General features: G+C 44.7%; 1 protein-coding gene across 3 annotated transcripts; it reads right to left on the bottom strand.

Annotated features, from left to right (window-relative positions):
* Positions 1-3,667: 3,667 nt before the first annotated feature.
* Positions 3,668-25,635, bottom strand: ptpa (protein phosphatase 2 phosphatase activator). Of its 3 annotated transcripts, XM_070924791.1 has the most exons (10): positions 25,602-25,635; positions 24,640-24,749; positions 24,028-24,114; positions 22,499-22,624; positions 21,598-21,715; positions 18,969-19,068; positions 17,680-17,804; positions 16,406-16,506; positions 9,906-10,013; positions 3,668-4,667 (listed from the first exon to the last, which is right to left on the bottom strand). In XM_070924791.1, the coding sequence occupies exons 1-10, from the start codon at positions 25,624-25,626 to the stop codon at positions 4,593-4,595; spliced, it is 975 nt and encodes a 324-aa protein (XP_070780892.1). In that variant the 5' UTR covers positions 25,627-25,635; the 3' UTR covers positions 3,668-4,592. The 3 variants fall into 3 exon arrangements, with proteins under 3 accessions (XP_070780892.1, XP_070780891.1, XP_070780893.1); XM_070924790.1 differs by lacking the exons at positions 22,499-22,624; positions 25,602-25,635 and having other exon boundaries at positions 24,640-24,745; XM_070924792.1 differs by lacking the exons at positions 24,028-24,114; positions 25,602-25,635 and having other exon boundaries at positions 24,640-24,696.
* Positions 25,636-25,826: the final 191 nt, after the last annotated feature.

Raw genomic sequence — 25,826 nt, forward strand, 5'->3', positions numbered from 1 at the left:
CCCAACAGTTCCCACCATGAGCAAGACCTTTGGTGACAGCGGCGAGGAACAACTTCCTTTTGAGAGGCGGAAACCTCGAGCAGAACCAGGACTCTAGGTGGGCGGTGGTCTGCCTTGACCAGTCAAACTGTTTTTGATGGAAACCTTTTGCGTATTCACCACGTCTAGCTCTTTGGGCAATAACCAGTCCTGCTGAGGTTAGTAAAGTGGCTGTATCTCGGTTGGTTCGAGACGGCCGGCCGTTGACTTCAGGGTTTGGGATTCCTGTCCAAGCAAGACACCGAACCCCAAATCGCTCCCGATGAAATGTTAAGTGGCTTTGGACGAAAGGTGACCTGTAAACGCTGGATGACAGTGGGGGGTGGCGTTGGTGTCAGCGCTACATGTACATACCCGCAATATATCGCCAAGAGCACGTCCGCCCGCTCGTCCGGTTAATGTCTGAAACCTCCGAAAGATCCAAATAAACGGGTCAAAAGCCATAAAGGTTGGGACTGTGTTTAATATATCATTTCATTGTATTTTATAATCTTTTTTAATAGAAATTGACGTGGAAAACAACTGTAGCTGTCGGAGAATTATGGTGGAGTAAAAAGTACAATATTTCCATCTGACGTGTGTGTAGTGGGATGGAAGTATAAAGAAGCATCGCATGGGAATACTCAAGTAAAGTACCTCAAATTCTACCCAAGTCCAATACTTAGTAGTAGTAAATGGTTACTCTCCACCATCTCAAGTCTGCAGCTGCATCCCGTTTCAGAAGACTGCCTCCACGGAAGTCCGCATTTCAAGCCCAGGCATGTGAGAACGGGTCGGCGCAGCTGTCCCATTCCAAACATTCTTCCAAAACGAGGCCTTCCTTAAACCCATGAAGTCGGCGGCCATGTCCTTTGTTCCATGCTAGCGCCGCAGTTCTGTGATACCACCGAAATGACTAGCAGCGGTGTTTCACTTCAACGCAATGCACAACTGGGAAGCTGACTTAGCTTTCGAGGCCTGCTTGTTAGAACGCGCATGTTGAGTATTCGGGAGTCGACTGCTGGTTGAGCAACATGTCCAGGCTGTTGAAAGCATGGCAGAGACGCCCCCCCCCCCCCCCCCCCCCCGATGATTGTCAGAGCTGAAGAGGATCTGCCTGATCTGGGGAGGCTTCGCTCCTCTGAAGGGACCCACCTTTCGCGGGCTGCGTCATACAACAAGTCCCTCGGCCTTAGGACCGCCGCGCTTTACTCCACCACTCTCTGCACTGCGGTCCAACATCCTGTATGTACGGGGGAATTCCACCTCAGTTCCTATGAGGACTCGTAGTAAGCCAGAGGGTTGCGTGTTGTTTTGGAATTGTAAATTTGACATGAATCGGAGTTCCCCCTACTCCTGGTAACCACATCTGTTAAAGAAGAAGAAGAAAAATCCTCCTTCACATGGAGGAGTAGTCAAAGTATCCCCGACTCATGCAATATTCAACGCTTTTCTCCCCTCATCTCAGAATCCATCTGCCTCACTTCTGGGTTCATCTCTGGGTCACACGAGAAAGTCAGGAGTCAAATTCATTTGAGGTCCAGACCTGTCGGACGAGTCTTGCACGAATAGCAAAACACCAGTTTGACCTGAAATCATAGCTCCTTCATAATAATAATATTTTATTTATAGTGCGCTCTTCAGGGTACTCCAAAGACACCAAAGATGGTCACAAGAAAGCAACACACTAAAAACATATGACACACAACATAAATCACACTAGTAAAAAGAACATGGGCAGTTCGGGCGCAGTCTCCGATGTGTTTGGGGAGAGAGTTCCAGAGGGAGGGGCAGCTAGGGAGAAGGCTCTATTGCCCCACTGTCCGGTGGCTGGTCCTGAGAGGTAGAGTCGGGAGGGTTAGCATCAGAGGAGCAGGGAGGGAGGGGGGGGGCTTTATGAGCGAGGAGAAGGACTTTGGAACTGGAATCCGTCGTTGAGTGTCAGGGAGCCCGTGGAGGTCCTGGAGGACAGCGCCATAAAGAACGCTGTTGCAATAGCGGGTTCCGGAATGTGACGAAGGCATGGATCATAAAAGAGAGGGATGGACGGAGAATGACTTAGAGTTCAAATATGATCAATCAATCAAATTAAGACCAGACCTCGCGGTTGCCAATTTACGGGGCATTCTTTTAGATTCAGGAATTTGTTTTTATTGACACATTTCAGCACACACGCTTACATTTCAGTCGTCTCTGTGGACATCCGATCCCCACCTTGGCAGCTGCCTCAGCATCTTAAAGCAGGTCTCTGTCCAGAGTCATCCTCCGTTACAACACCTGACCATCGCCTGCTGCAGGCAACCATGACTTTCACATAGCCACCTCTCATATCAGTCGCGGGCTGCCCGGCTGTTTTTTTTTTGCCTGTCCATTTCCAAACCTTCTTTTTATTGCTTGGTAGATGTTTTGGTAATGAAACACGGCCACACGTGGAGCGGAGCAGGCAACCTTATATGGGAGTTTTTTCGGCCGTCGATTACGCAATTCATGAAATCTAAGGAGGGCGCATAATTCACCCGGCCGGAAGGAGCGATTTACAAGTTTGTGCAGCTAAGGCAGTTGTTGTTCACCAACAAATAATTTAAGCCTGGCGAGCTGAACGAGGACGAAAAGACAAAACAATAGTGTTGCAGGGGTGACGTGTTTTTGGAGGCGAACCCGGGAAGTTAGCGTCGCCCCAGTCCCCTCGACAAAAAGCCAATGGGACTTTGGATTATTGCAGAGAATAAGCTCTGTGGCAAAACAAAAGTTTATGATACTCACACGTTTTATTCAGCAAGATAATCTTCACTAATGAACGCCACTTTTATGATTTTTGAAGCGTAAATGGAATCGCCAGAAGTAGAAAAGCTAACGTTAGGCTATAAAGGAACTACAGCACGGTCGCATTACTTCAACGTCACCACCGCTAAGCTTCACTTTGAAGAGAATATAGATAGATATAGATATATAGACAGACAGATATAGAGTATAAACACAACTAGTGAGTAGATGACTCTCTGTGTTCGGATGTTAAGATGTTAATGTAGTTAGCAACCGCCTTTTTTAAGACACGCAAAACCTTCAAAAATTCATGAGTGGGGGTATCTGCTGATGTGTTTTATGTTTTAAATGTGAAAATCTCTCAAGCTTGTGTTAACCACAGAACTTATTTCAGGCATCTAACCAAAAACCCCATTGACTTCCAGACGAGGAAACAGGAAGTGTAAAAATGCTGACTCATTGCCGGGTATTAGGGCTCATTTCTGCTCTCTTTCTCACTTGAAACCACTTTGTGGTAGTTTTTATGTGTGATTAAAGCATCTTTCAAATAAGTGTGAGCATCGCTGCCTTATTACACTACCACGGGGGGGGGGGGGGGGGGGGGGGGGGGGCAAGTGGGAAACTGAGAACAAGATTCAATTGCCAGACAAAATACAAAATCCCCCCCATGAAATGTATTTAAATCAGGTTGGACAGGTCAATATAATAAACACAAAAAGTGCTTTTCTTTTATTAGACGATTTTGATCTTTAAAACAAATTGAGACACGCAAAATTTAATATTGATTTAAATCTGGAGTTGAATCTGGGGTAAAAAAAACAAAACAAAACAAAAAACACTACAATACTTGAAGTTTGAGAATTTCGAGAAAAAAAAAGCTGCACGGTACAACCACGAGAATTTATTCAAGTATGGTTTGTCAATTTACAATGTCTACTGTAACATAACAGATGAAAAATGACATAAATTTAACTTAAGTCTGGGGTGAGCTGGGACGGGTAAGGGACAGACTGGGAGGGGACAAATAAAACTACCTAGAAAGCTTTCATGCCACAAAAACCGAAACGGACCTTCCATGAAATGATGGCAAAATGAAATCCTGTACATGTCCATTTTGGATGAGCCGTTACGGAAGCTTTAAAAATCGAAATCTCTTGAGCGAGACACTGAGACGTCGGGGCATTTGGAGTTTTAAGGAAGAAACACTCAAACACAGTCATTCCATCGCAAATTATTAATGTGCACACACATGTTGGGTGATGAAGCGGGCAATTAAAAATACTGATGCAATCGGCAACAAAATTAAAACATTTGGCCTTAAAAGCAAAACCAAGAAAACTGAAGAAGAAACTATGACACAAGATTTTGAACACAAAGTCTTATGTGCGTCACCTCACTCTGGGCCTACCGCTCATGAGGATCCAAACTCTGAGGTAAAGTCAAGCATTAAGCATCAATGAGCACACTTCACACTCCTTCCATCCCTCGACAAAACAAAAAAAAAAAAAAAAAAAAGGAGCCGGATTCAAACTCCAAATCCAAATCCATTCTATAAATAAAATGACCGAAACGTAAAAAGATGCTCCAAAAAAGGTCATCCCCAACATGCTCCGCGTCAACGTTGTGGATGACCTGCGAGCTTTTCCTGACCACATGCGGGCGCGCGCACACACGTGGGAACGCGGGCGTCAAACTGCATGTGATTTAAAGATTTGTTCGCTACTCTTGTATTTGCGTGTGAGGATGCCAGAGGAAGGGAGGGCTGTGGGGATTTTGGTCTTTCCGGTCACACGCGCGTGCGCGCATGAGCGTCAAGGCTTCGTTGGCTGGATGGACAGCAGGCTGCCGAATTTGAAGTGCTGAATCACGGGGAACTTCTCCAAGCACTGCAAACGGGAGGAGAGAAGAAAAAAAAAGGAGAAAGAGAGAGAGAGAGAGAGGGACTGTTTTAACGAACATGAAAGAAAAAACAAACAAGCATTTAAACAAAAAGACAGTTAAGGCCTCAGTATGTGGCGGACCTTCTAACAAGCGCCCGAAACCTCCCTTACGTTGATAGATGAGTTGGGCAGGCAGCACCTTTCCGAAATAATATTACAATCATGCCTACCTTTTTTTAATTTATTTAAATTTTTTAAATGGTATTTGCACCCAGAGTGGAATAGCCAATGTGGCTATTTACACCCGGGTGTATGTAGCATGGCAGAGACAAGCACCTGGGGTGGAACCTGACTAAACGGCGACCGTTTCGCACTTGATCCACTCAGCCATTCGCCTGTCGCGATACCAAATGAGGACTTTGTCGCTCTTTATACTATCTCCCCTGACTTCTTAAAGCACATACCCGTGGCTGTCATGCCAGCGCTCAACACCAGCAGCTGATGGTCAACAACCACCCGCGGACGACGCTCACGCCAGGGGTGCAAATATGGTAATAGCTGCTGTGTGACCACTCGTGCCCAAGCGCAAATAGACGCGTTTATTTATTATTCGTACAAATACGTTAGTCATTTTCTCTGTGTACAACTGAATGCAACGCCATGAATGCTTTCAAGGAAATACCGTCCTTAAGTGTGCGCCGTCACGTTTCAAAAGCATTCGAGTCTACAAAGATGCGCAAAGGGCATAGAAAACTTCACACTCCCGAGGTCAATTTTGAGAGAAAACGAAAAAAAAAAAGGAAAAAGAGTAAAGAAATTGGCATTGAGTTTTATCTGCACCCAGCTTCAGATAGGATTTGTCTCAGAATTCTGACTTGAATCGAATTCATGGTCATATGCTCCCAGTGCATCTTCAAATACACCCCAAGGATGATGAAAGTTTTTGGTAACCTAGTTGTGGTCTGACTACAGCGTTTCCTTTACTTTGTGGTACAGAGCGACAACGGTCTAGGACCCATGAATTAACCATGCTGATATTATTTAACCTCTTAAATATTCCTATCAGTGTTGGCCTGAATAATCCAGTATCCGCCGATTCACTGCGATCGCAGCGGCCGTGAAGATGGCAAATGCACTGTAACGTCGCGATAAGGGCTTTCTTAATGTTGTCTTCGCCATCAACTATCTCTACCACCGCCAGTAACTTGTAGGAGAAAACACAAGCAGTTGTTGCCAACTGGGATTGGTCAGCATGTCATTTTTTCGAGTAAGCGCTCATAGCCTCCCGAAGGTACGCTGTAATCCCTTGACGCTGAATCATAAATCCCCCCTTAGGTCATGGGGGACAAGTTTGATCCTGTTATGGGCGTCATTCCCATCGGTGACAGAAACGATGGCCAAAACTAAGAAATTGAGATCAGAGTGGTAAGAAATTGTTTATTTCAGATACGCTGGTTACCTAGAAATCACAATTTATTAAACTGACCAAATGTAAATATCCTGCCGTTCATCACTCAGAGGTTTGCCCCGACAAAATGTGTTGATATAAGCAGGTGTGGAAGTTGCATGGACCGTCCATTGCTTGAGGTTTAGTGAGGGAAAAGCCAGTTGTCTTTAGAACAGTGAAGTGAATCGGTGAAGACCAAACCCAGAGAGTTAACCTTGACCTCAAGTGTTGGCGCAAACTCTTCCCTCTGGCCTTTCAACGTTGAATGTGTTCAAAATGGCCCGTGGATCAACCCAGGGGAGGCCCTTTGTGCGCACAGACACGGACCCAGTTTTTGGGGGGAGCAGCGGTGGGGTGGTGGGGGGGTTTGGGTGTCTGCAGTTGGGGGTTGGGAGGCTGTGCTGCGGGAACACAGTGGAATTGAACTCTTGCGCTCAGTCTGTCTGAGCGGCGACACTATCAGGCAGGATCATCTGGGCAGAACCGTGGAAAAAAAATAAATAAATTGTGCCTCGGAGAACTTTGGTCTACACTGATATCATGTGCCTGTCTGTGATGGTAAACATACTGATTGTCTCCTAACTTAATCCACATTTGTGTATTTGTTCGTGCTCTAGATAAAAATGTAAATGGCCTTCACCTACAACACTCACCAGAGCACCAAATGTGGATTAATCCACCGCTGAAAATAGTCCCCAACAAATGCACTATGTCCTCCTGTTTGAGTAACGTTTGCTAAAAACTACAGCGACCAGGGGCCTCATGTATAAAAAAAATAAAAAAAATGTTCTCAGATTTATACTCGTTAGTCTCATTTCCGACGGTGTTCTTGCGTTCGATTCATAAAAGAGACTAAGCATGAAATAAGTTGCTTACGCAGGTTCGAAGAAGAATGTCCCGCAGAGGACAGAACTTGGACAGATATGGTTAGGGTTGTAAGGGTGATTACACCGTCCGTCTCTTCCTTTCCAGATGATGAACATTTCTTGGGATCATCACGCGCAAAATCGTCAATACGGTCTCTCTCTTCTAATTCGACACAGTGTTTATGGATTTATATACACACCTTGCATCTGGCAATTCATTCGTCACACCTTTAAATTGATCATTCCTATCACATTGTTCATTGGACTAATGCAAAGTTCACCACGGGCTAGCTTATGCGTCCCAAACTGCAGTGCCCCGCCATACCCAGCAGGAGAATCACCTGCGTCAAGTCGAGAGTTGCCTTAGAGACCGTTTCCACATCAAAGTGATGTTTTATAAAGAACTACTTATACGTGGTTTGCTGCTTAAAGTCACACTTTTTTTTTGAAAATGAAACTATATTTGTGAATCTTTCAGGGTTTATGTCTTCAGTAGAAACCAGTGTGCTTGGACAGGGTAGGGAACCAAAGTGTCGAGAGACCGGCCGGACTTTGTTTTGGCCTTTTCACAAGATTCCACGGCGAGAAAAGTCTAGAATGACGCCGGCCTCGTCCAGCAAGTGTTCTTGAATGCGTTGCCTTCCTTCCAGGCAGTCTGGAAAATGAACTTGTTGAGACTTACAGCTGCACCCGACGACAGCGAACCAGACACGGTGTTCGCTGCGATGAATTATCCATCTCAAGGAAAGGTTCAAGTCTGTGCAAGTCGATTTTCTATAGTGCAGTGGAATGAACTGAACCGAATAGCTGCCTGAAGAAAGAAAAAAAAACAACCCACTTATACATGAGTGATAGTAGGGGCCTTTAAAATGAGAGAGCTGGGTGGCTCTTTGGAAGTATGGACAACACATACTGTGTAATTCTGTCCATTCAAGTCAAGCTAACAAACACATCTACTAGTTTTATAGCACAATCCTTAGATTTGAGATTCTCTTTCATGACAATCTAAGAGCTTCTTTTTGCTCCTTTTTGAAAACAGGCGTCAAGGCCCCAGAATCGAACCCTCTCTCTCTCTCTCTCTCTCTCACAGACAGAAAATGGTGGATTCCGCTCTTTCTAGGTCTAGTACAACCCTCTGCCCGAAACCCTGTGTGGGGCCAGGAAAAGGGAGAGAGGAATGCAAGTCTGCTGATGGTTGCTCCAGGCTTGGAGGAAGGTCGGGACAGAGGGAGGGGAGGATTTAATGAAGGGAACGGCAGAGGAGGAGGGAGGAGGGAGGAGGAGGAGGAGGAGGGATGGGGGGCAGACAGCTTGGCCCCTCAGCTCTTTGGGAAGACTCACAGGCTGCTCTGGAAAACACAGGATGTGGGCATGCAGGCGGGGAGAACGGGCTTAGACACCCCCCCCAACCCCAACCCCACCCCCAACCCCAACCGCCCACACACACACACACACACACACACACACACACACACACACAATTCCATTCTCTCCATTCCTCTCTTAACCCTTTCCTGCCTCTCTCCTCTACTACCCAAAGAAGCACTCTGTTAGGGCGTTTTGCTCACAGTCCGTTTTCAGCAGTAACCTGATTTCTTTCTTGTCACGTCAACAAGAAAACATCGTTTCCGTAATCAGGGTGACGGATTACGAGAAATCCAGTTTACACAGCTCCATTTTTGTTACTAGTTTCTTAACTACATACAGCCTAACTGGGTTTGTAAGAGGGGTTTTATTTGAATATATACATTTCAAAGCCTTCAGGCGGGAAAATATCAGTGCTGAGGGAGGAAAGGAAAGATCTATGTATACAAAACGATCAAGGTAAAACTGAAAGCACTAACTTGAAACTTGAAACTCAAATAGTCCACTCAGTCCAAAAGCTCGAACTAGAAAAACAAGACACCTTCAAGCTGCAGCGTAACAAAATATGCTGGTCTTTACTGATCCTCATTTCTAGGGATGTCCCGCTTTTTTGTCTCCGATGCCGATCCAAGCCCTTAAATTGACCTATCTGCTGAGTCCCATCCCATACTTATATTTATGTATGTATGTATGTATGTAATGTTGATTAAAACTAACCTGGCATTGCCAGACCAATTCGCTAACCTCCTAAATTTGGTACATCGGATTTTTCACGAAACTCCTGACTCAAAACTATTAAAGCTAGTGTCGCACACTGTTGGCACTCTGGCGGAGCTGAACATGGAGCTGAAGAGAGGCTCAGGCAAGGCACACTGTTGCTCAGGAGGCTCATATGATAAACTGCTACCGAGAAAATTAGCAGGGCGAGATGAAGACACGCAAGGGAGCGCCCATCACGTCACACCCTTTGGATTTCCTCGGGAAATCCGTCCGTTATGTTTAGCAAATGTACCATTAGCCATGGTTGCCATCTGGGTTCAGTGTACTAGCATGCTAACAATTGCTAATTAGCATGAAACACGAAGTACAGTAAAGTTTTGCAGGAATTTGGTCATGAACCGAAGTACTGGACAAATGAATCTTTTGTACCTTACGATAGTGCTAGAGGAAATGTAAGGGGATCACCAAGTTTAGTCATTATCCATTTTTCTGGAGACAACGAATGTCTGTACCTAATTTCATGGCAATCCATCCAAAAATAGACATTTCAGTCTCACCAAAAGATGTCAACCTGATGATGGTGCAAGAGGAAAAGTCAGGGGATCATCAAAGTCAGACATTCATGCTTCAAAGAGGTTGAATCCTAATGACTTTGTTGATCCTCTAGTGCCACCATGAGGTTGACATTTGTGGTTTTTTTAGTGTAATGTCGCAACAGCTATTAGCGCTGTCATTCGCGGCGGCCTTAGGATTTTGCAATAAATTTTTCAAATTGTCCAGTACTTTGGTTTATGACCGGAAAAAAAAAAGAAAAGAGAACAATGAGAGAAAACCAAGCAGGCGTACCTCGGCCTTGTACATTCTAATCAAGCCCTGGTTGACTTTGGACCAGGAAGGAACGGCGCTGATGTTCCACAGCTGGTTGGAGTGTTCGGCGAACGGTCCCGTCTTCATCTTCAGAACAGAGAAAGAGAAGGTGAGGTGAAGGGGGACAAGTCTGGTGCAACTCATCCACACTGTAATAAAAGAGTACAGGACTTGAGCTTTAATGACAACTCAGATTGGTACTGCCGGCGATGTCGGAGGACGACAAGGGGATGACGCATGTCCGTGATTGCATATAAGCAGACAGAGTGTGTTTGTGTGCAGGCTTAAGCCACGAAATGATGCTTCACAACCATCTAACTTCAACCTTTGATTAGTATCAATACAGGATATAAATCACAGTTCATCTCTTTAGTTAATTCTATTGAACCACGAGGTTCACATTTTTAACAGGGTAGCTTTGAAACCTTCCTTTTTAGTCCTCTTGAAACCATCATTGCAGTAAAGTGATATGTTTGTTTTTTTTTTACTCTCCCTGCAGGCTGGAAAAGTGGCCTTAGAAAGTTTGGAGTTTCTTCAGCGATGACGCTTTGGTCAGCCTGAGTTGAGTCAGCTACATTGGATTCCAATGATGACCCATTTTCATGGCAGAAAAGCCATATTTTGGCAAAACTACCAGTTTCTGGGACATAGTGAACTTATTCATGGGCAGTGGAGACAGTACACTGTGAAAATGGGGTCACTGTAAATGACTGAATTCAAGCCGTCTGAAGCCGCTTTTTTCAATCAACTCAAATTACAAACTTCTCATATCCATCAAAGTCGGGGTTCGGCAAGGATGAATGTGAGACATGCAGTGTACAGTGTAACAGATGCTACTTTCTATAGAGGAAGATCTTGAACTTAAAGCAGGAAGGAATCCAAAGATTAACCCTGCTGTTCGATTTATCGCACGGTGCAGGGCGGGGACTTGACAAGTTTGAGATTCTGTACTAACGCTTAAAGATTTGTTTTGATTTGTGGAGGTCTGAAGACCTTAAAAAGCGGCTATAATCAATATGTTTATAATAAACGGGTCACGTGACTCCGCCCACAGGGAACCGAGAGCTCCGAAAAGCCCTGAAAGCACCGAAACAGTCACACAAGACACAATTAGCGACTAGCTGGTGAGCATAGTGGCGCACTTAGCATCATTCATTACCTATTGCTAATAATAGAAAGCCGATTAGTGCAGCTGGACATATGAGGAGGTGGCCGTATGACAGCATTGCACTCACAAGCAACTCTAAACGTCTAATCGGGGAAGTAATTTTCTTTTATTCTTTTTTTTTTTAAATGAATCCGCCCATTTTACTTTATTTCCACGTAGATATTGAAATTGTAAAAGTGTGGGTGGAAAATGTCACACAGACCCACATTCATGAATTACAGATTGGCGACAGAATTTCGGACAAAAGGTATGCTGCATGTACATGCTTTGACAATGAGCCAATGAAGATACTGCAGGGAGTTCGTTGATGCTGCCGGCTAGCCAGTTGACGTTTGGAAATGCAACTGTGAACTGTGGGAAAACGATCCTTAGAAAGCACACCGGACCGGATTAATGAGCCTCTAAATGCCGCGATAAATGGCCTAGTTGAGGTTTCTGGTTGTTACATTATTTTTTTTTCTTGGCTCATTTTTAGGTTTTTAAAAAAAAAAAGCAGAATTTTAAGAAAGAGAAATACAGAGCAAGACAAAAAACAGGCTGACTGGTTTACCTTATAATGAAAACATGCTAAAAAAACAAGCTTGCGATTACGTCGCTTTATTATCAGCGATACAATCAGGCTGACTGTATCACCTAAATAAACACCATAATAATACAATTCTGGAATCGGCGAGTGTGTACGTCAACTGACAGACGACAAATAGTAAGAATATAAAAAAGGTGGACAGTCACTGTAACAAGTGAGACTGACCAAAGCCGATGAATTCATGAATGCATGGATGAAGTGAGGGCTATATGGTTTTCCCACCATTTTCTCCCAAGAGGCAGTGGAACCCAAACCCAGACCCTGGGGAATCAATCTAACAACCCCCTCCTTTTTCCACCCACCCCCCGACTGCTCGAGACACTTTCCAGGGCCTCGCATGAGAACACATGGGGGAAGGGCATGGAAGAGGGAGGAAAAGGGGGGTGGAGACAGCCCATATTCCCTGGAGGAAGGAGTGATTCACAGCAGTATGTGGGGAAGGAAGTGACTCATGTTTAGGACGACACACACACACACACACACACACACACACACACACACACACACACACACACACACACACACACACACACACACACACACGAACACACACGAGCCTTGTGTGTGAATAAAAAAAACCCAATAAGAAAAACCATGAGTTTGAAGTATTCACATGTGTGTGAACAGGAGGACAATACTTGGTGTGTGCATGTGGAGCGTTGCACGCTTTTACAGGCCTGCCTGAGCAAACAGTAAACAAGAGGGGGGGGAAACAAGTCCGCAGTTTCAAGACCGGATCAGGCGAGGAGCGGATCCAAGAACGGAGAAGAAGAACGCCCGAGTGTGTTATCTTGTTTACTCTGCGTCGCTTACCGAAAGGAAAAATATGGACACCTTTGCGATCAGCTTAACCCACAGTTAGCTTGATTTCACCAGGGAGAGTTAACTGGTGAACTATTGCGCCTTGTGTCGTTGCCATGGTGACCTGCCGTTGAAATAAACCTTGCAGCACTTTGGAACCACGTTTTAACCGCTATTGTGACGGACTGCGAGTGCTGGGCCTTGTTTGTGCTCGTGCGAGCAGGCCGCCGCGGATGTCGCGTGATGCATTGAGGTCGCATCCGTTGCAGTATTCTCTGTAACGCCGGTGTAAGATCGTCATAAACCAACATAGCTGCACTCAGCACTAGAGCTTGTTGTTGCTGAGGAGGAATGTACCCGTTTTTTTATCTATTAAATGCGGCGGCGGTCTCTCTCCATGAGTCCAGAATCATGTGGCTGTCCACTGTGGTCTCTCATGGAAGGTTCGTAGAGGCGTTTGAAATGATGTACGAGTTTCACGGGCGTCCGTGTTGAAATGTCGCGTCGCCCGGTTACAAATATTCAGAGGTGCACGACCACGCGCCTCGACAGCTTGCGGAGCCTTCGGTGTGGCGCGGTGACGTCGTTTTGGGAGCACGGACCCTCGCGCCGGAGACACTACGGCGACCATAAATCACATCACTGAGCTTCTAGAACCAAAATGTTCGCAAAGACGCTTTCTGGCGTGGCCGGGCCGTGGATACGCAAGTTAGCTTGACTTTATTCTCTCTCTTCAAAAGTCTTCAAAAACTAGCTCAAAATGGACCTGGACTAGGGTCTAGGGTATTTTCCGATAGTGGAACGCGTTAACAATCAATAATCGATTAATCATCAATATGATACAAAACGCACGTCTCAGCTTCTCACTTCCATTTAAACGATTCTGGCGGTACATTAGATACGTGAAACAATATTTCTCAACGCGGCTAGTACTTGCACCTCATGAGGGATTGCGATGGCCCGGCTCAAAGTAGTTCAGCAGCTCACGAAATCCCTCACAGTCCGCTACGTTTACCCTTCATCTTGCCTCACGATTGACCCCTGACCGTTTGCTGAGCCAGTAGTTTTTCCTGAACTGCAAAGGTGAGGTGCGCCCTCTTGTGGTACAACCACACATGATCAGTTACTACATTTTTTCGGTTGAATTCTTAACGGCAATGAATTGATTAATGATTCATCATTGACATGCCTCATCTGGACCTGTTATCATGTCCTTAAAAACCCAAACATGCAAAAAGTCAAGCTTATTCACAGTTAACTGGATCACCGGCAGAGTTTTTAGAGCTAACCCGCATATAGGAACTCATTTTCAGATATGACTCCTTTTCTGTTTATATAATCATGATTTTTATATTATACAGCCATCATTTCCATGTGTTGGTGTAAGCATCAAAACATAACTCTTTAACAATGACCCGTCTCAACTTCTGACCAGTGGAACTAAAAAACATTTAACTCTGACGTTGACGATGAGAATTTGTCATTTTAACACTAGGATTGATAAAAATGTACTCACAGTAACAGACTGTATAAACCTGGATTCACTAATGGACACCATTTTTATGATTTTTGAAGCGTAAACGGAATCGCCAATAGTAAAAAAGCTAATGTTAGGCTATAAAGGAACTACAGCACGGTCGCGTTACTTCAACGTCACCACCACTAAGCTTCACTTTTAAGAGAATATAGATAGATATAGATATATAAACAGATAGATATAGAGTATAAACACAGCGAGGCTGTAAAGGCGGACTAGTGAGTAGATGACTTTCTGTGTTCGGTATGACGACGTTTAATGTAGTTGTCTCATTTAGCCGCTTGTTAGCAACCGCCCATTGACTTCCAGGCGAGGGAACCGGAAGTGTAAACACGCAGACTCATTTCCGGGTTTTAGGACTCATTCCTGCAGCAGAGCCCGAGGTGACATTTTCAAATGTCTTTGTTTTGAGTGGCCACCAGCAAACCCAAAGATGTTCAGTTTACAATGATATAAAAACAGACGAAAGCAGCAAAAATCCTCACGTTGAATAAGCTGCAACCAGAGGGAAAAGAAAAAAAAAATGACCCAAACCACCATTATCTAAATATTTGCAGATTCATTTTCTGTCCAATTGTTTCAGCCCTAAAACTCAGTAAAAAGCAAAAGTAAAAAGTCAACAAAAGACGGAGCAAAGTCACAAAAAAATTAATAAAACGGAGTAACGGATGAGGAGAACCTTCTTCACACAACAGCAGCATCCTTTCATGACCGTGAGGAGGAGGGAGAGGTCAAGCAGCAGGAGGAGGAGGAGGGAGGGGGGGCGTCTGAGTGGGAAGGAGGAAAAGGATGTAGCTGCTCCACCAACGCCTTCCTCTACTTCCCTCCCCTCCTTTTCCTCCGAAACCCCAAAACAAAGCGCACGGTTCCTGCTCTGGCGCTCTACCAATGGAATCCATCTGCCGTCACCCTCTCATCCTTTTCCCGGACAAGAACCACATTCAGCGGTCCACCACTTTTTTTTTTTTATTCCAACAGCTACATCAGTACGATGCCTAAAAGTAAACACTGACTGGATACACGGGAATTAGTTGCCAACTATGTTGATAGTCGATAAAATCGTTTCAGTCTTTTTTTTTTTTTCAAGCAAACATGTCAAACGTTTGCCGGCTCCAGCTTCTTAAATGTGACGATCTGCTGCTTTTTCTTTGCCGTTTATGGCGGTAAATGAAGAGTCTTTGGGGTTTTTCGGAACGTATACTGGTGTTTCAGTTTTACTACATTTGTATCACTTAAAAAGATTTTCACTTGGCACTGAATGTGATGTCACCAAGTGCTCGCTCATGGTGGGAACTGTTGGGTCTCAGTAAATAATAGCATAAAGAGTATGGCCTCTACGGTCAACAGTTCCAACAGTGGAAACAATTCCAACTGAAGAAGCAGTTTGGTTGACAGTGTCTTCTGTGGATTATCTAGAGTATCGGGGACACTGTTTCTGGAAAGTTAAGCGTTAAATTATTTGAATGGCAGGAATCTCAGAGACCGATCCGAGGTGAATGAGAAAATACTTTTGTAATTAGGATGAATTGACAAGGAAAATCGTCACCTTATAAAGTTTTCATGGCGAGTCTCGCATAGCTCAGACCTGTCTCCGCACTTTGGAGACAGGTCTGGCTCAACCCAGCGTCGCTCTGGGACAGGGAGCGGGACCAAAACGCTCTGGCTTGTTTGTTTTTCTTTAAACCAATCACAGTCGTCTGGGGAGGAGCTAAGCCCGGGATTTTGCGAGTTGCAAAATAGTGTTATGTTACTGACGAACATAACTTGATCCTCGGCGTCCTGGAGGTGAGGCCTACCTATACTTAAGCTCTGGAGGAGCTCACTGGACCCTGGTCCTCTTAAACCTCCATTCATTATTGTCTTTTGGCCACTTGGGGGCAGCGCAACAAGCTTTAAACAACACACTGACGCGTCACCTTCTGAAGTTCTCACGGCGGATGTGTTCGCAAACGTTTCCCTATACGTCCACCTGACAGAGTGCTACGTTACCATTCAGCTAGAGACTCGCTCCTCTCTGATTTTGGTTTCCAGCAGCTCCTGAGAAGAATATCTGGCTCTTGAGCTGCTGAACGCTCTACTTTCTTTCACTTGCTAACTGTGTCAGCTTTTTTTTTTTGCCAAAACAGTAAAGGTGCGGATTGTAAAGCCAAAACAATGAACTGAAAGAAGCAAAAAAAAAAAAAAAAAAAACTTTTCACACTACACATGGTCATCTGACCCATTGAAAATATAAAAAACATATTGATTAGAGCAGCTTTTTAAGTATTGCATCCTGCTATTTTTACTATATTACATACGTAACATTTTGTAAGGTGAATATGTTCATGCAGAATATATGATTCAATTGTGCAAATAAAAAAAAGGGAAACCAAATGCGTCTTTCCCACCTCATTTATGAACTTGATGCAGTCCAGAAACATGTAGTCCTGGTGATGCTCGTTCACCACCCTCTCGTCGATGAAGTGCCGAGGCTCCAGTGTCGGGTGATCTGAAGGGGAGAGCGAGCTGTAAGTGCGCATGTTCACCACCGGGTGTCACTGCTCACCTTGCCCACTGACCTCCCAGCTGTTGTGGAGATGCGGGGGATGTGTGTGGGGGGGGGGGGGGGGCGCACGCACAACTACGGCAGCGACTTTCGAATCAGCAGAGTAGAGTTGTCGGTAGGACAAGAATAAAAACGAGTTGAATGGCTGGATTCCATTTGGCTGCTTCGGTTTCAGGGTCCTGGTGTTGTTCATGCTGGCTCACTGTCACACCGTCATGGCTCACTTGAACAGAGCCATTGTTAGTGTTTTTAGCTACACCCGTGCTTTTCCCTACAAGTCCAAATGACAGCGGTGGTGGGGGGGGGGGGAAGTCATATTGTCTAAAATTCAAATCTAAAGACCACGTTAGCCCTGTTTTAGCATCCCTAAACTCGTCACCCATTTCAGGGACCTTCCTATGCGTCAGAGCTCATGCAGTCGTCCTTGGACAGGGACCTCTAAAAAAAATAAAATAAAATAAAAGGTGCTTTCACATCTAAACTCATCATCCATCATTTGGGGCTGCTTGTAAACAGTTATTCCTTGGTGAGCTCTTTGTGACGCCAGAGGAAGGTCCTTAGGTCCTTAGGTCTGGGGCTGATCGCTCGGGCCACATTCTGGGCTGGGCCACATTATTTTAGCAGTGTGAACGTGAACGTCATGCTACAGCAACAGGTTATTGATGTAACCGCTAACTGGAGCTGTTGTGAGCTAGTCCACTGTGCAGCGGCGAGCGGTCCTGTTAACGCTAGCTGACTCTGCCTGGACTGGGAGCTCGGGGAGAGCCCTGGGGGAGTGTTGTGGTCACATCGCTAGCACAGTAATGGGCCGCTAGCTGCACGACTAGCCAAGCTAATAAGCTAACAGCAGCTACAGTTAGCGGTTACTTTAGCAACGTGTAAAGCACGTGAAGGCAGAGCAGCCAGAGGACATCAGAGGGAAAACAGGGAACGCTTTCTCCATAAAACACGATCACGTTTCGCCAAAATCAGTGAATAAAGTTATAAAGTTGTGTTTTTGTACGGCAATCAGTGAGGCCCCCGGCCCCCAGAAACACTACGCTCCTCATCCTCCTCTGATAAGAGACATGCTTGTGTTCTACAGTGTTTACTGAACCGCTGTGGCGATGCTCTCACCTATGAACTGGGAGCTCCCCCAGATGAAGGGCAGGAACTGGAAGTCATCCAGTCCCCATACACCTTGGCTTCCAGCTGGCTCCATTCGGTAGGTCCTCTGCAGCTTCCGCATCACAGAGAGATACCTGCAAAAACACATTACACCACACACACACACACACACACACACAGGGAGAGAGAGAGCAGGATGTTGCAAGAGGGTCAGAATAGAGTAATATTAACAGTTAAGCTAATATCGTGCTGGCTACAGTCTGGGCTGGGTGATGTCTAGCTAATGCAGTGAATTAAATACCTGACAAATCGACGTTAATTCAATTCATTTTCAATTCAATTGGATTTGTCACAACAGCACCGAATCACAACAAAAGTCATCTGATGACACTTTACATATGGAGCAGGTCTTGACCGCACTCTTTATAATATACATTAAAGGCCCCACATTGTAGACAGTGAGAGCTCTATGTCTTGTTTGATTATAAAGCAGGTCTAGGTGCTGTATAAACATTGTGAAAGGATCAAAACGCTCTGTCCACGGAGAAATGCAGACACTGTGCCTTTAGAAACGAGCCATCAGGACTTCCGTAAGGTTGTGATGTCACAACTATACAGCAGTTAGCTACAATAGCTAACTGGGGGGGGGGGGGGTTGTGTTCACTCTCAGATAGGCTCGGAGGCATTGTTAGCAGGATTGTTAGCAGAAAGTAGTGTACATATCATGGACAGCGCTTTTCTTAGTTCCATTGTTTCCATTGGGAGTGATTGTGGACACCATAATGACTGTATATACAGATGGCCGACGCATCTCCATTCCCTCACACTGGAGGGAGCCAATGACGTTTCACCCCCCTTTCACACTTGAACAAACCTCAGCATGGTAACGACTACCTAAAATGACAGAAACCGTCTTTGGGAAAAATTTGACGTGTATTTTGCTAACATGGAGGGGGCGGGGCTTATGGCCTATACTGCAGTGGGCCACCAGGGGGGGGGGGGGCATCGAGACGTCATGTCGTCCATCTTTGTATACAGTCTTTTTTAAAGCCATACAGCCAACTCTGTGAGGTTGGAATGCACACTGTAAAGTGAACCGGATGAAAAGTTAAGAGGATCACCAACATTATTAGGATTCATCCTCTGGGGAGCACAAATGTCTGCACAAAAATCTCACGGCAATCCATCCAGTGACTGAAAGATTTCAGTCCGGTCCAAAGCGGTGGACCCCGACTGACAGCCAAGACCCCCAATATCCCATTATCTGCACAGCAGGCCACAGCACAGTAACAGCTCACCTGTTGAAAACCATAAAAACGATGGCCAGCTGATCATCTACCCGGAGAGCTCCGACCTTACAGAGACAGCAGAGGAACGCAGCGAAAGCAGCTTCGTGACCTGAGGAGAGAAATATACACACATAAAAAAAAGAAAAAGATCTTCAAACGTGATCCAGGATCTGTGCGCAGTCGGCTTTAGACATTTCAGTTTAGATAACACTACCACGTGCTTTAACTTCTGCCGGGATATTTGGCCTTTTGTCCGAGTGTCGTCTTTGCTCAAGCTCCAAGGAACCAATTTTACATCTCTTGACTCTTCACACTCTCTATGCACCATTCTAACCTAGTTTTTTTTTTTTTTTTTTTATGTATTTACAGGACATGAGACTCACACATGACGGAGCTGCAGCGCATCACTGATTCGGTTTGACTGATCTGATGGATTAAGTAATATACAGTGCATCCGGAAAGTATTCACGGCGCTTCACTTTTTCCACATTTTGTTATGTTACACCCTTATTCCAAAATGGATTAAATTATTTTTTTTCCTCAAAATTCTACACACAACACCCCATAATGACAATGTGAAAAAAGTTTTTTTGAAATTTTTGCAAATTTATTAAAAATAAAAAACTAAGAAATCACATGTACATAAGTATTCACAGCCTTTGCCATGAAGCTCAAAATTGAGCTCAGGTGCATCCTGTTTCCACTGATCATCCTTGAGATGTTTCTGCAGCTTAATTGGAGTCCACCTGTGGTAAATTCAGTTGATTGGACATGATTTGGAAAGGCACACACCTGTCTATATAAGGTCCCACAGTTGACAGTGCATGTCAGAGCACAAACCAAGCATGAAGTCAAAGGAATTGTCTGTAGACCTCCGAGACAGGATTGTCTCGAGGCACAAATCTGGGGAAGGTTACAGAAAAATTTCTGCTGCTTTGAAGGTCCCAATGAGCACAGTGGCCTCCATCATCCGTAAGTGGAAGAAGTTCGGAACCACCAGGACTCTTCCTAGAGCTGGCCGGCCATCTAAACTGAGTAATCGGGGGAGAAGGGCCTTAGTCAGGGAGGTGACCAAGAACCCGATGGTCACTCGGTCAGAGCTCCAGAGTTCCTCTGTGGAGAGAGGAGAACCTTCCAGAAGGACAACCATCTCTGCAGCAATCCACCAATCAGGCCTGTATGGTAGAGTGGCCAGACGGAAGCCACTCCTTAGTAAAAGGCACATAGCAGCCCGCCTGGAGTTTGCCAAAAGGCACCTGAAGGACTCTCAGACCATGAGAAACAAAATTCTCTGGTCTGATGAGACAAAGATTGAACTCTTTGGTGTGAATGCCAGGCGTCACGTTTGGAGGAAACCAGGCACCGCTCATCACCAGGCCAATACCATCCCTACAGTGAAGCATGGTGGTGGCAGCATCATGCTGTGGGGATGTTTTTCAGCGGCAGGAACTGGGAGACTAGTCAGGATAGAGGGAAAGATGAATGCAGCAAAGTACAGAGACATCCTGGATGAAAACCTGCTCCAGAGCGCTCTTGACCTCAGACTGGGGCGACGGTTTATCTTTCAGCAGGACAACGACCCTAAGCACACAGCCAAGATATCAAAGGAGTGGCTTCAGGACAACTCTGTGAATGTCCTTGAGTGGCCCAGCCAGAGCCCAGACTTGAATCCGATTGAACATCTCTGGAGAGATCTGAAAATGGCTGTGCACCGACGCTTCCCATCCAACCTGATGGAGCTTGAGAGGTGCTGCAAAGAGGAATGGGTGAAACTGCCCAAAGATAGGTGTGCCAAGCTTGTGGCATCATATTCAAAAAGACTTGAGGCTGTAATTGCTGCCAAAGGTGCATCAACAAAGTATTGAGCAAAGGCTGTGAATACTTATGTACATGTGATTTCTCAGGTTTTTTATTTTTAATAAATTTGCAAAAATCTCAAATAAACTTTTTTCACGTTGTCATTATGGGGTGTTGTGTGTAGAATTTTGAGGAAAAAATGAATTTAATCCATTTTGGTATAAGGCTGCAACATAACAAAATGTGGAAAAAGTGAAGCGCTGTGAATACTTTCCGGATGCACTGTATGTAAATCATGAACTGGTTTTAATGTCCTAGAGGTGATCTGACCCCTTGCAGATACAAATTTCTGGAGCTGACGGCATTGAAAAAAAAAAAAATATATATATATATATATATATATATATATAATATATAATTAATTTCCTAATGACTCCAACGCTACATGCGCAATTGTAAGAACCATGAAAACCATGAAAGTTTGATAGTTTGATACGATGACTGACAAGAGGAGCGCTGCTGCGGCATTTTCGTAATAAACAACCAAGATGGCTGCCGCTGACGTGGAATGCTCTGTTGAATTGAACTGAACTGGGCGGTATGTTTTTCTCTACACCATCACAGCTCGTCTATGCGCGCCGCAGTCCGTTTACATTTTTTCCGTCGCACAGCGCTACGTCGCCAGCTTCGTTGCTTTGATTGGTTGTCGGTCTATCCAATTGCGTCCAGAAGGCATTTTGGTCTGCGCCCGCTGGTGAACGGCGATGCCAGGCTAATAGAATTTTTTAAAAAAAGGGGGTACTGGACCGAAATCAAAAACACAGACACACAGCACTATTACCTGTTCCGTAGTCTATCCTGGTGGCGTTCCCCACAGACTCTTTCAGATAGACGGCTATTTCTGGAGCTGCAGCACACTTGTCAGCGGGGAGCACCCCTGACACCAAGGCCTCTGCTTCCTAAAACACACACACACACACACACACCAAAATCATCTGTCAGCTGCAAGGCATCTACATACAGAGCATGTGGTCGTCATGTGTGAGAAAGCGCTAAGTTAAATATTAGTGATGCTCAGGGCTGATACTAGGTCACTTCCTGCATGTGCCTGTCAATAAATGCATTTTAATGTGAAATCAGGGTGTCCTTTACTTTGAAACTGGAAGTTTTGACAAAGCTATTGGCTAAAATTATTATTCTAGTTTTTTTTATAATGGAGTGTTTGTAAAACCAGATTTAGACATTTTCCCGCACTTTTGGACAAGTGGCAGTTTTAGAACATGGATGAAATATGCAATTCAGGTCGTCACATGATTAACAAAGCTTGATCAAGAGAGCAAAGGCCGATGTTACAATTAATTAACAATGAAGTTGCGGCAACTTGTAAAACACTACGGAGGAGCTACGTTGTTTTGCAGGTCGGGTTTTCGTTTGTGATCCATGAACAGGTTTTGGTGAAGAGATGTAGGAACCTTTCCCACCGGCCACGTGGACCACAGACCGTGACATCACCCATTGGTTTGTGGACTACCGTTTTGAAGCCTTGAGTTCAGGCCGTCGCCATCTTGGTTTTTTGGAAGCATACTGCGGAATGATTTTAATCATTACCACACAGAGAGGTTTACAGATGGTATCAGATCAGTACTTGGCATCAGACATTGGAAAATCGGTTAAATGTTGCTCTGTTTGAGCTCTTGTGGTGTGTGTGTGTGTGTGTGTGTGTGTGTGTGTACACTACTAACCTGGTCTAATTTGGTGTACCAAGTTCTGTAGGCCTTATTACCAAAGCGCGACGGCTGGTCAACAGGAGGGGTCTCGTTTATCCATCGGTCCAGAGTCCCCAAAAGATCTAGTAGCTTCTCCACCGTCTGTCACACAACAAGGCAACAGTGACTGCAGCGACACTGTAACTGATATCTATCATCATCATCATCATGTGATGGGTTTAACGAGCACAAAGAGAAATAAAGGGCAAACAAATAAAGTAGCAATGTCGATTGACATTCTCAGACAAATGGCCAAGCATGAAAGATTATTTCTTGGCTCATGACTGCCGCTTGAAGGAGAACAGAGAGTTTCACTAGCTCCGATTCCTCCACTGTGGAGAGAGCGTTCATAGACCCTTTTAATGCAGACGTCATGATTACGTTGCGGCGTCAGCTGGAGGCAAAAACACCGGAGGGAAAACACGAATCACCAGAGTGCCAGAATCGAAGGAGTAATGGCTCCAAATTGAAATCTTATCACATACGAACTGCCACTGCCAGTCCCCCCGCAAAAAAAATCAAAGACTTGTTAAGCAAACAGTGTACAGAACCACGGTTAAACGTGATAAGACGAAAGGTTTGGACTGAGGCCATGGACTAAAATGTAAGGTAAGGTTAAATAAAGTCTTGTAAGGTCTGTCATGCCCACCTCATCAGATAACTCTGAGGAATAGGCGATTTATCTCGTTTCGCTAACTTTAGCGCATTAGCTAACTTTGTTAGCTAGTGGTACGGCCAGAGACAAAACTCATCTGTTAAATCTTTTGCATTTCAAGTCTTGTACATGACCATTCAGGACATAGTTATAGGCATGTAAAGATTTATACGCCCTCAGGTTCTGTTTGCTATACACGCTTGGTTTCTCTATCAGGTAGGTGCAATGCTAAATGTCTGGCCATTCCGCCATAGGTAAGCCTGTCAGATCGTCCATCCACATGAGTGAGCATGTACGGGTTGTTAACGTTAACTTTAACCGAGTGAGTGACCATACATATTCAGAGGAACTCGGATTTTCTTCAGCCATAGTTCGAAAAACAAGCCAACAGAACTTGCTAGCTAGCGTTAGCTAACATGTTCAGGGAATTATTCTGCCTCCACCTAAGCTCCGCCCACAAAAAAGTCATAATATTTACAGATCAGAAAAGGGGTCTCTTGAAAAAGCTCTCTTTTGAGAATGAAAAACACCAACTTCGTGTTGACAGAAGGCCAAAACTAAACTAAAACTACTATTACCAAGGTCAAGAATGATCTTTAACACTAATGTTGTACTTTACTGAACTCTTGCTGAAGGATATAAGCTGTGTGATGTATTGTATATACAATTCAAGTCATTTAACATACTTAATAAAAAAAAAAAAAAAGATTGGAAATATGTACTCTTTCAATAAAACACTGGCACGTGACTGTTGTTTTCCTATCCTTTCACTGCCAATGATAATCAACCTTATAAACATAAAAGGCTACCAGTGCAGGCTTTTAGGCCACTGATTAGAAAGGCAACATACCTCTGACACTTTATATTCGCACGTGAGCTTCTTTCCCTTCACGCCTTCGTTCAGTGTCAGAACGAAGCCCATGTAGTCAGCATATGCCTGTGGGGAGGAGAGATGTGTTGAGCATGGGATGTATCAGGAAGTGTGTAGTCAGACGGACTGCTACAACAACTGAAATACTATGATATTAAACAGGAATGTATATGCAAAATTGATATTGATCACGGTGAAGCAAATGTTCACTGTGATGGACTGCATCAGACGAAACTGATTTCCCTGGGTTTTTTTTATTAGAATTTGCTTGGAATCAATCTGAGCAGCAGCATTCTACAAAGCATAAATGCTAAGAACACCTCTATACAACTACAGGAACCAAACTACAGTGCGTGAACAAAGCCTATTTCTGTCTTTTTTTTTTTTTTGCTGTTAAGACACCAAATTCACTTTTGACGAATTGAGAAACATGGGCTGGTCCCAGTGTCAGTAGGACACCGAGTGAGGCCCACGCGTGATTTCTAACCCTGTTCTTGGTGTGTGTGTGTGTGGTTTGGTAGTTTTTGCACACAACTTGGGAAGCCAGACAAAACATTTCGTGTGTTCACACAGCGACAGGCAGCAACCTACTTGAGATCTCTTCCACTTGCCCATGTCAGGCACCATGCTGATTTCTTTCTTGGGCACCATGAAGGCGTCGCTGGCTGTGACTTCAGGTGCTTCATCCTCAGGAGTGGATCCTAAATAAGTTAAGGAGAGACAGTTTTCTTAATATTAATATCAATGGCAATTGATTTAAATCAACCTAATCTGAGACCATTCCAGTTTACGGTATGCAGCAGATATCTTGTAGTTTTGTGTGGCAGCTAACTTTAGGTTTTCAAATTCAGTATGACTGAATGTGCTATAGCTAATTTTATGCACTTTCTACTATCTAATATAGATTCATCACAGGAAGCCTGAATTGCAAACTGGGGTGTAAAAGAAGTGGATGTTTTACCAGGCAGGGGTCCTCTAATGAAAAGATGCCACTGAGTTGCATTATGGGAAATGTATTGTATATAGTTTTAGAGCTGGACTGAAATTCAGTATATTTCGCCCTCTGCAGCTTCAATATTGACAATTCGCGTGGAAATCGTTCTCCTGCGACTCGACCAACTCTCTGGGAGCGAAATACAAAATCAGAGTCAGCCCTTTAAATGAGAACGTTTCATAAATGGCAACGTGAATACTTAGCCTCCATTCGCCACATCAGCCTCGGTTTGGTTTGCGTTTGCAAAGCGCAACCGTGGAATAACTGAACCCTCCGACTTTTAAATAGAGTTAGTCCCGATGATGCTCGTAATAAATGGGCAAAAGGCAGCGGTGCAACGCTGCAAACTGCCTCATCCAAATTCACTCTACGTGCTAGCTAACGCCTCCCGGACGGCAAAACAAGCAAGCGAGGCTTTTTTGTTTGTTTGTTTGTTTGTTTGTTTTGTTGTGCGACACCGGCTGCCAACGGAACAATACAGAGCACGAGCTCAAGTTGGCCCGCAAGCACCACAACGAGCCCAGACTGCAACTTCGGTTATTCAAAATGTATGCTTTACCTGACTGCTGCTCTGTTTCCGCCATGGTGATACCAGCAGCCTTCTTCGTGGGCTGGAGGCAGAATTTCACACGGCCGCAGCTGACCACTGCCCCCCGCTGTTCGAAAAGTAAATGACAGACCCAGGTTGTGCGCCTTTTCTCTTTCTGCGGATGCCTATTATCACAATAAATAACATCTATATTATTCATATTTCACTTACTTACTTACTTAAGCACAAAAGTAT

The sequence above is a fragment of the Enoplosus armatus genome, chromosome 18 (assembly GCF_043641665.1).
Source record: "Enoplosus armatus isolate fEnoArm2 chromosome 18, fEnoArm2.hap1, whole genome shotgun sequence".
NCBI lineage: Eukaryota > Metazoa > Chordata > Actinopteri > Centrarchiformes > Enoplosidae > Enoplosus > Enoplosus armatus.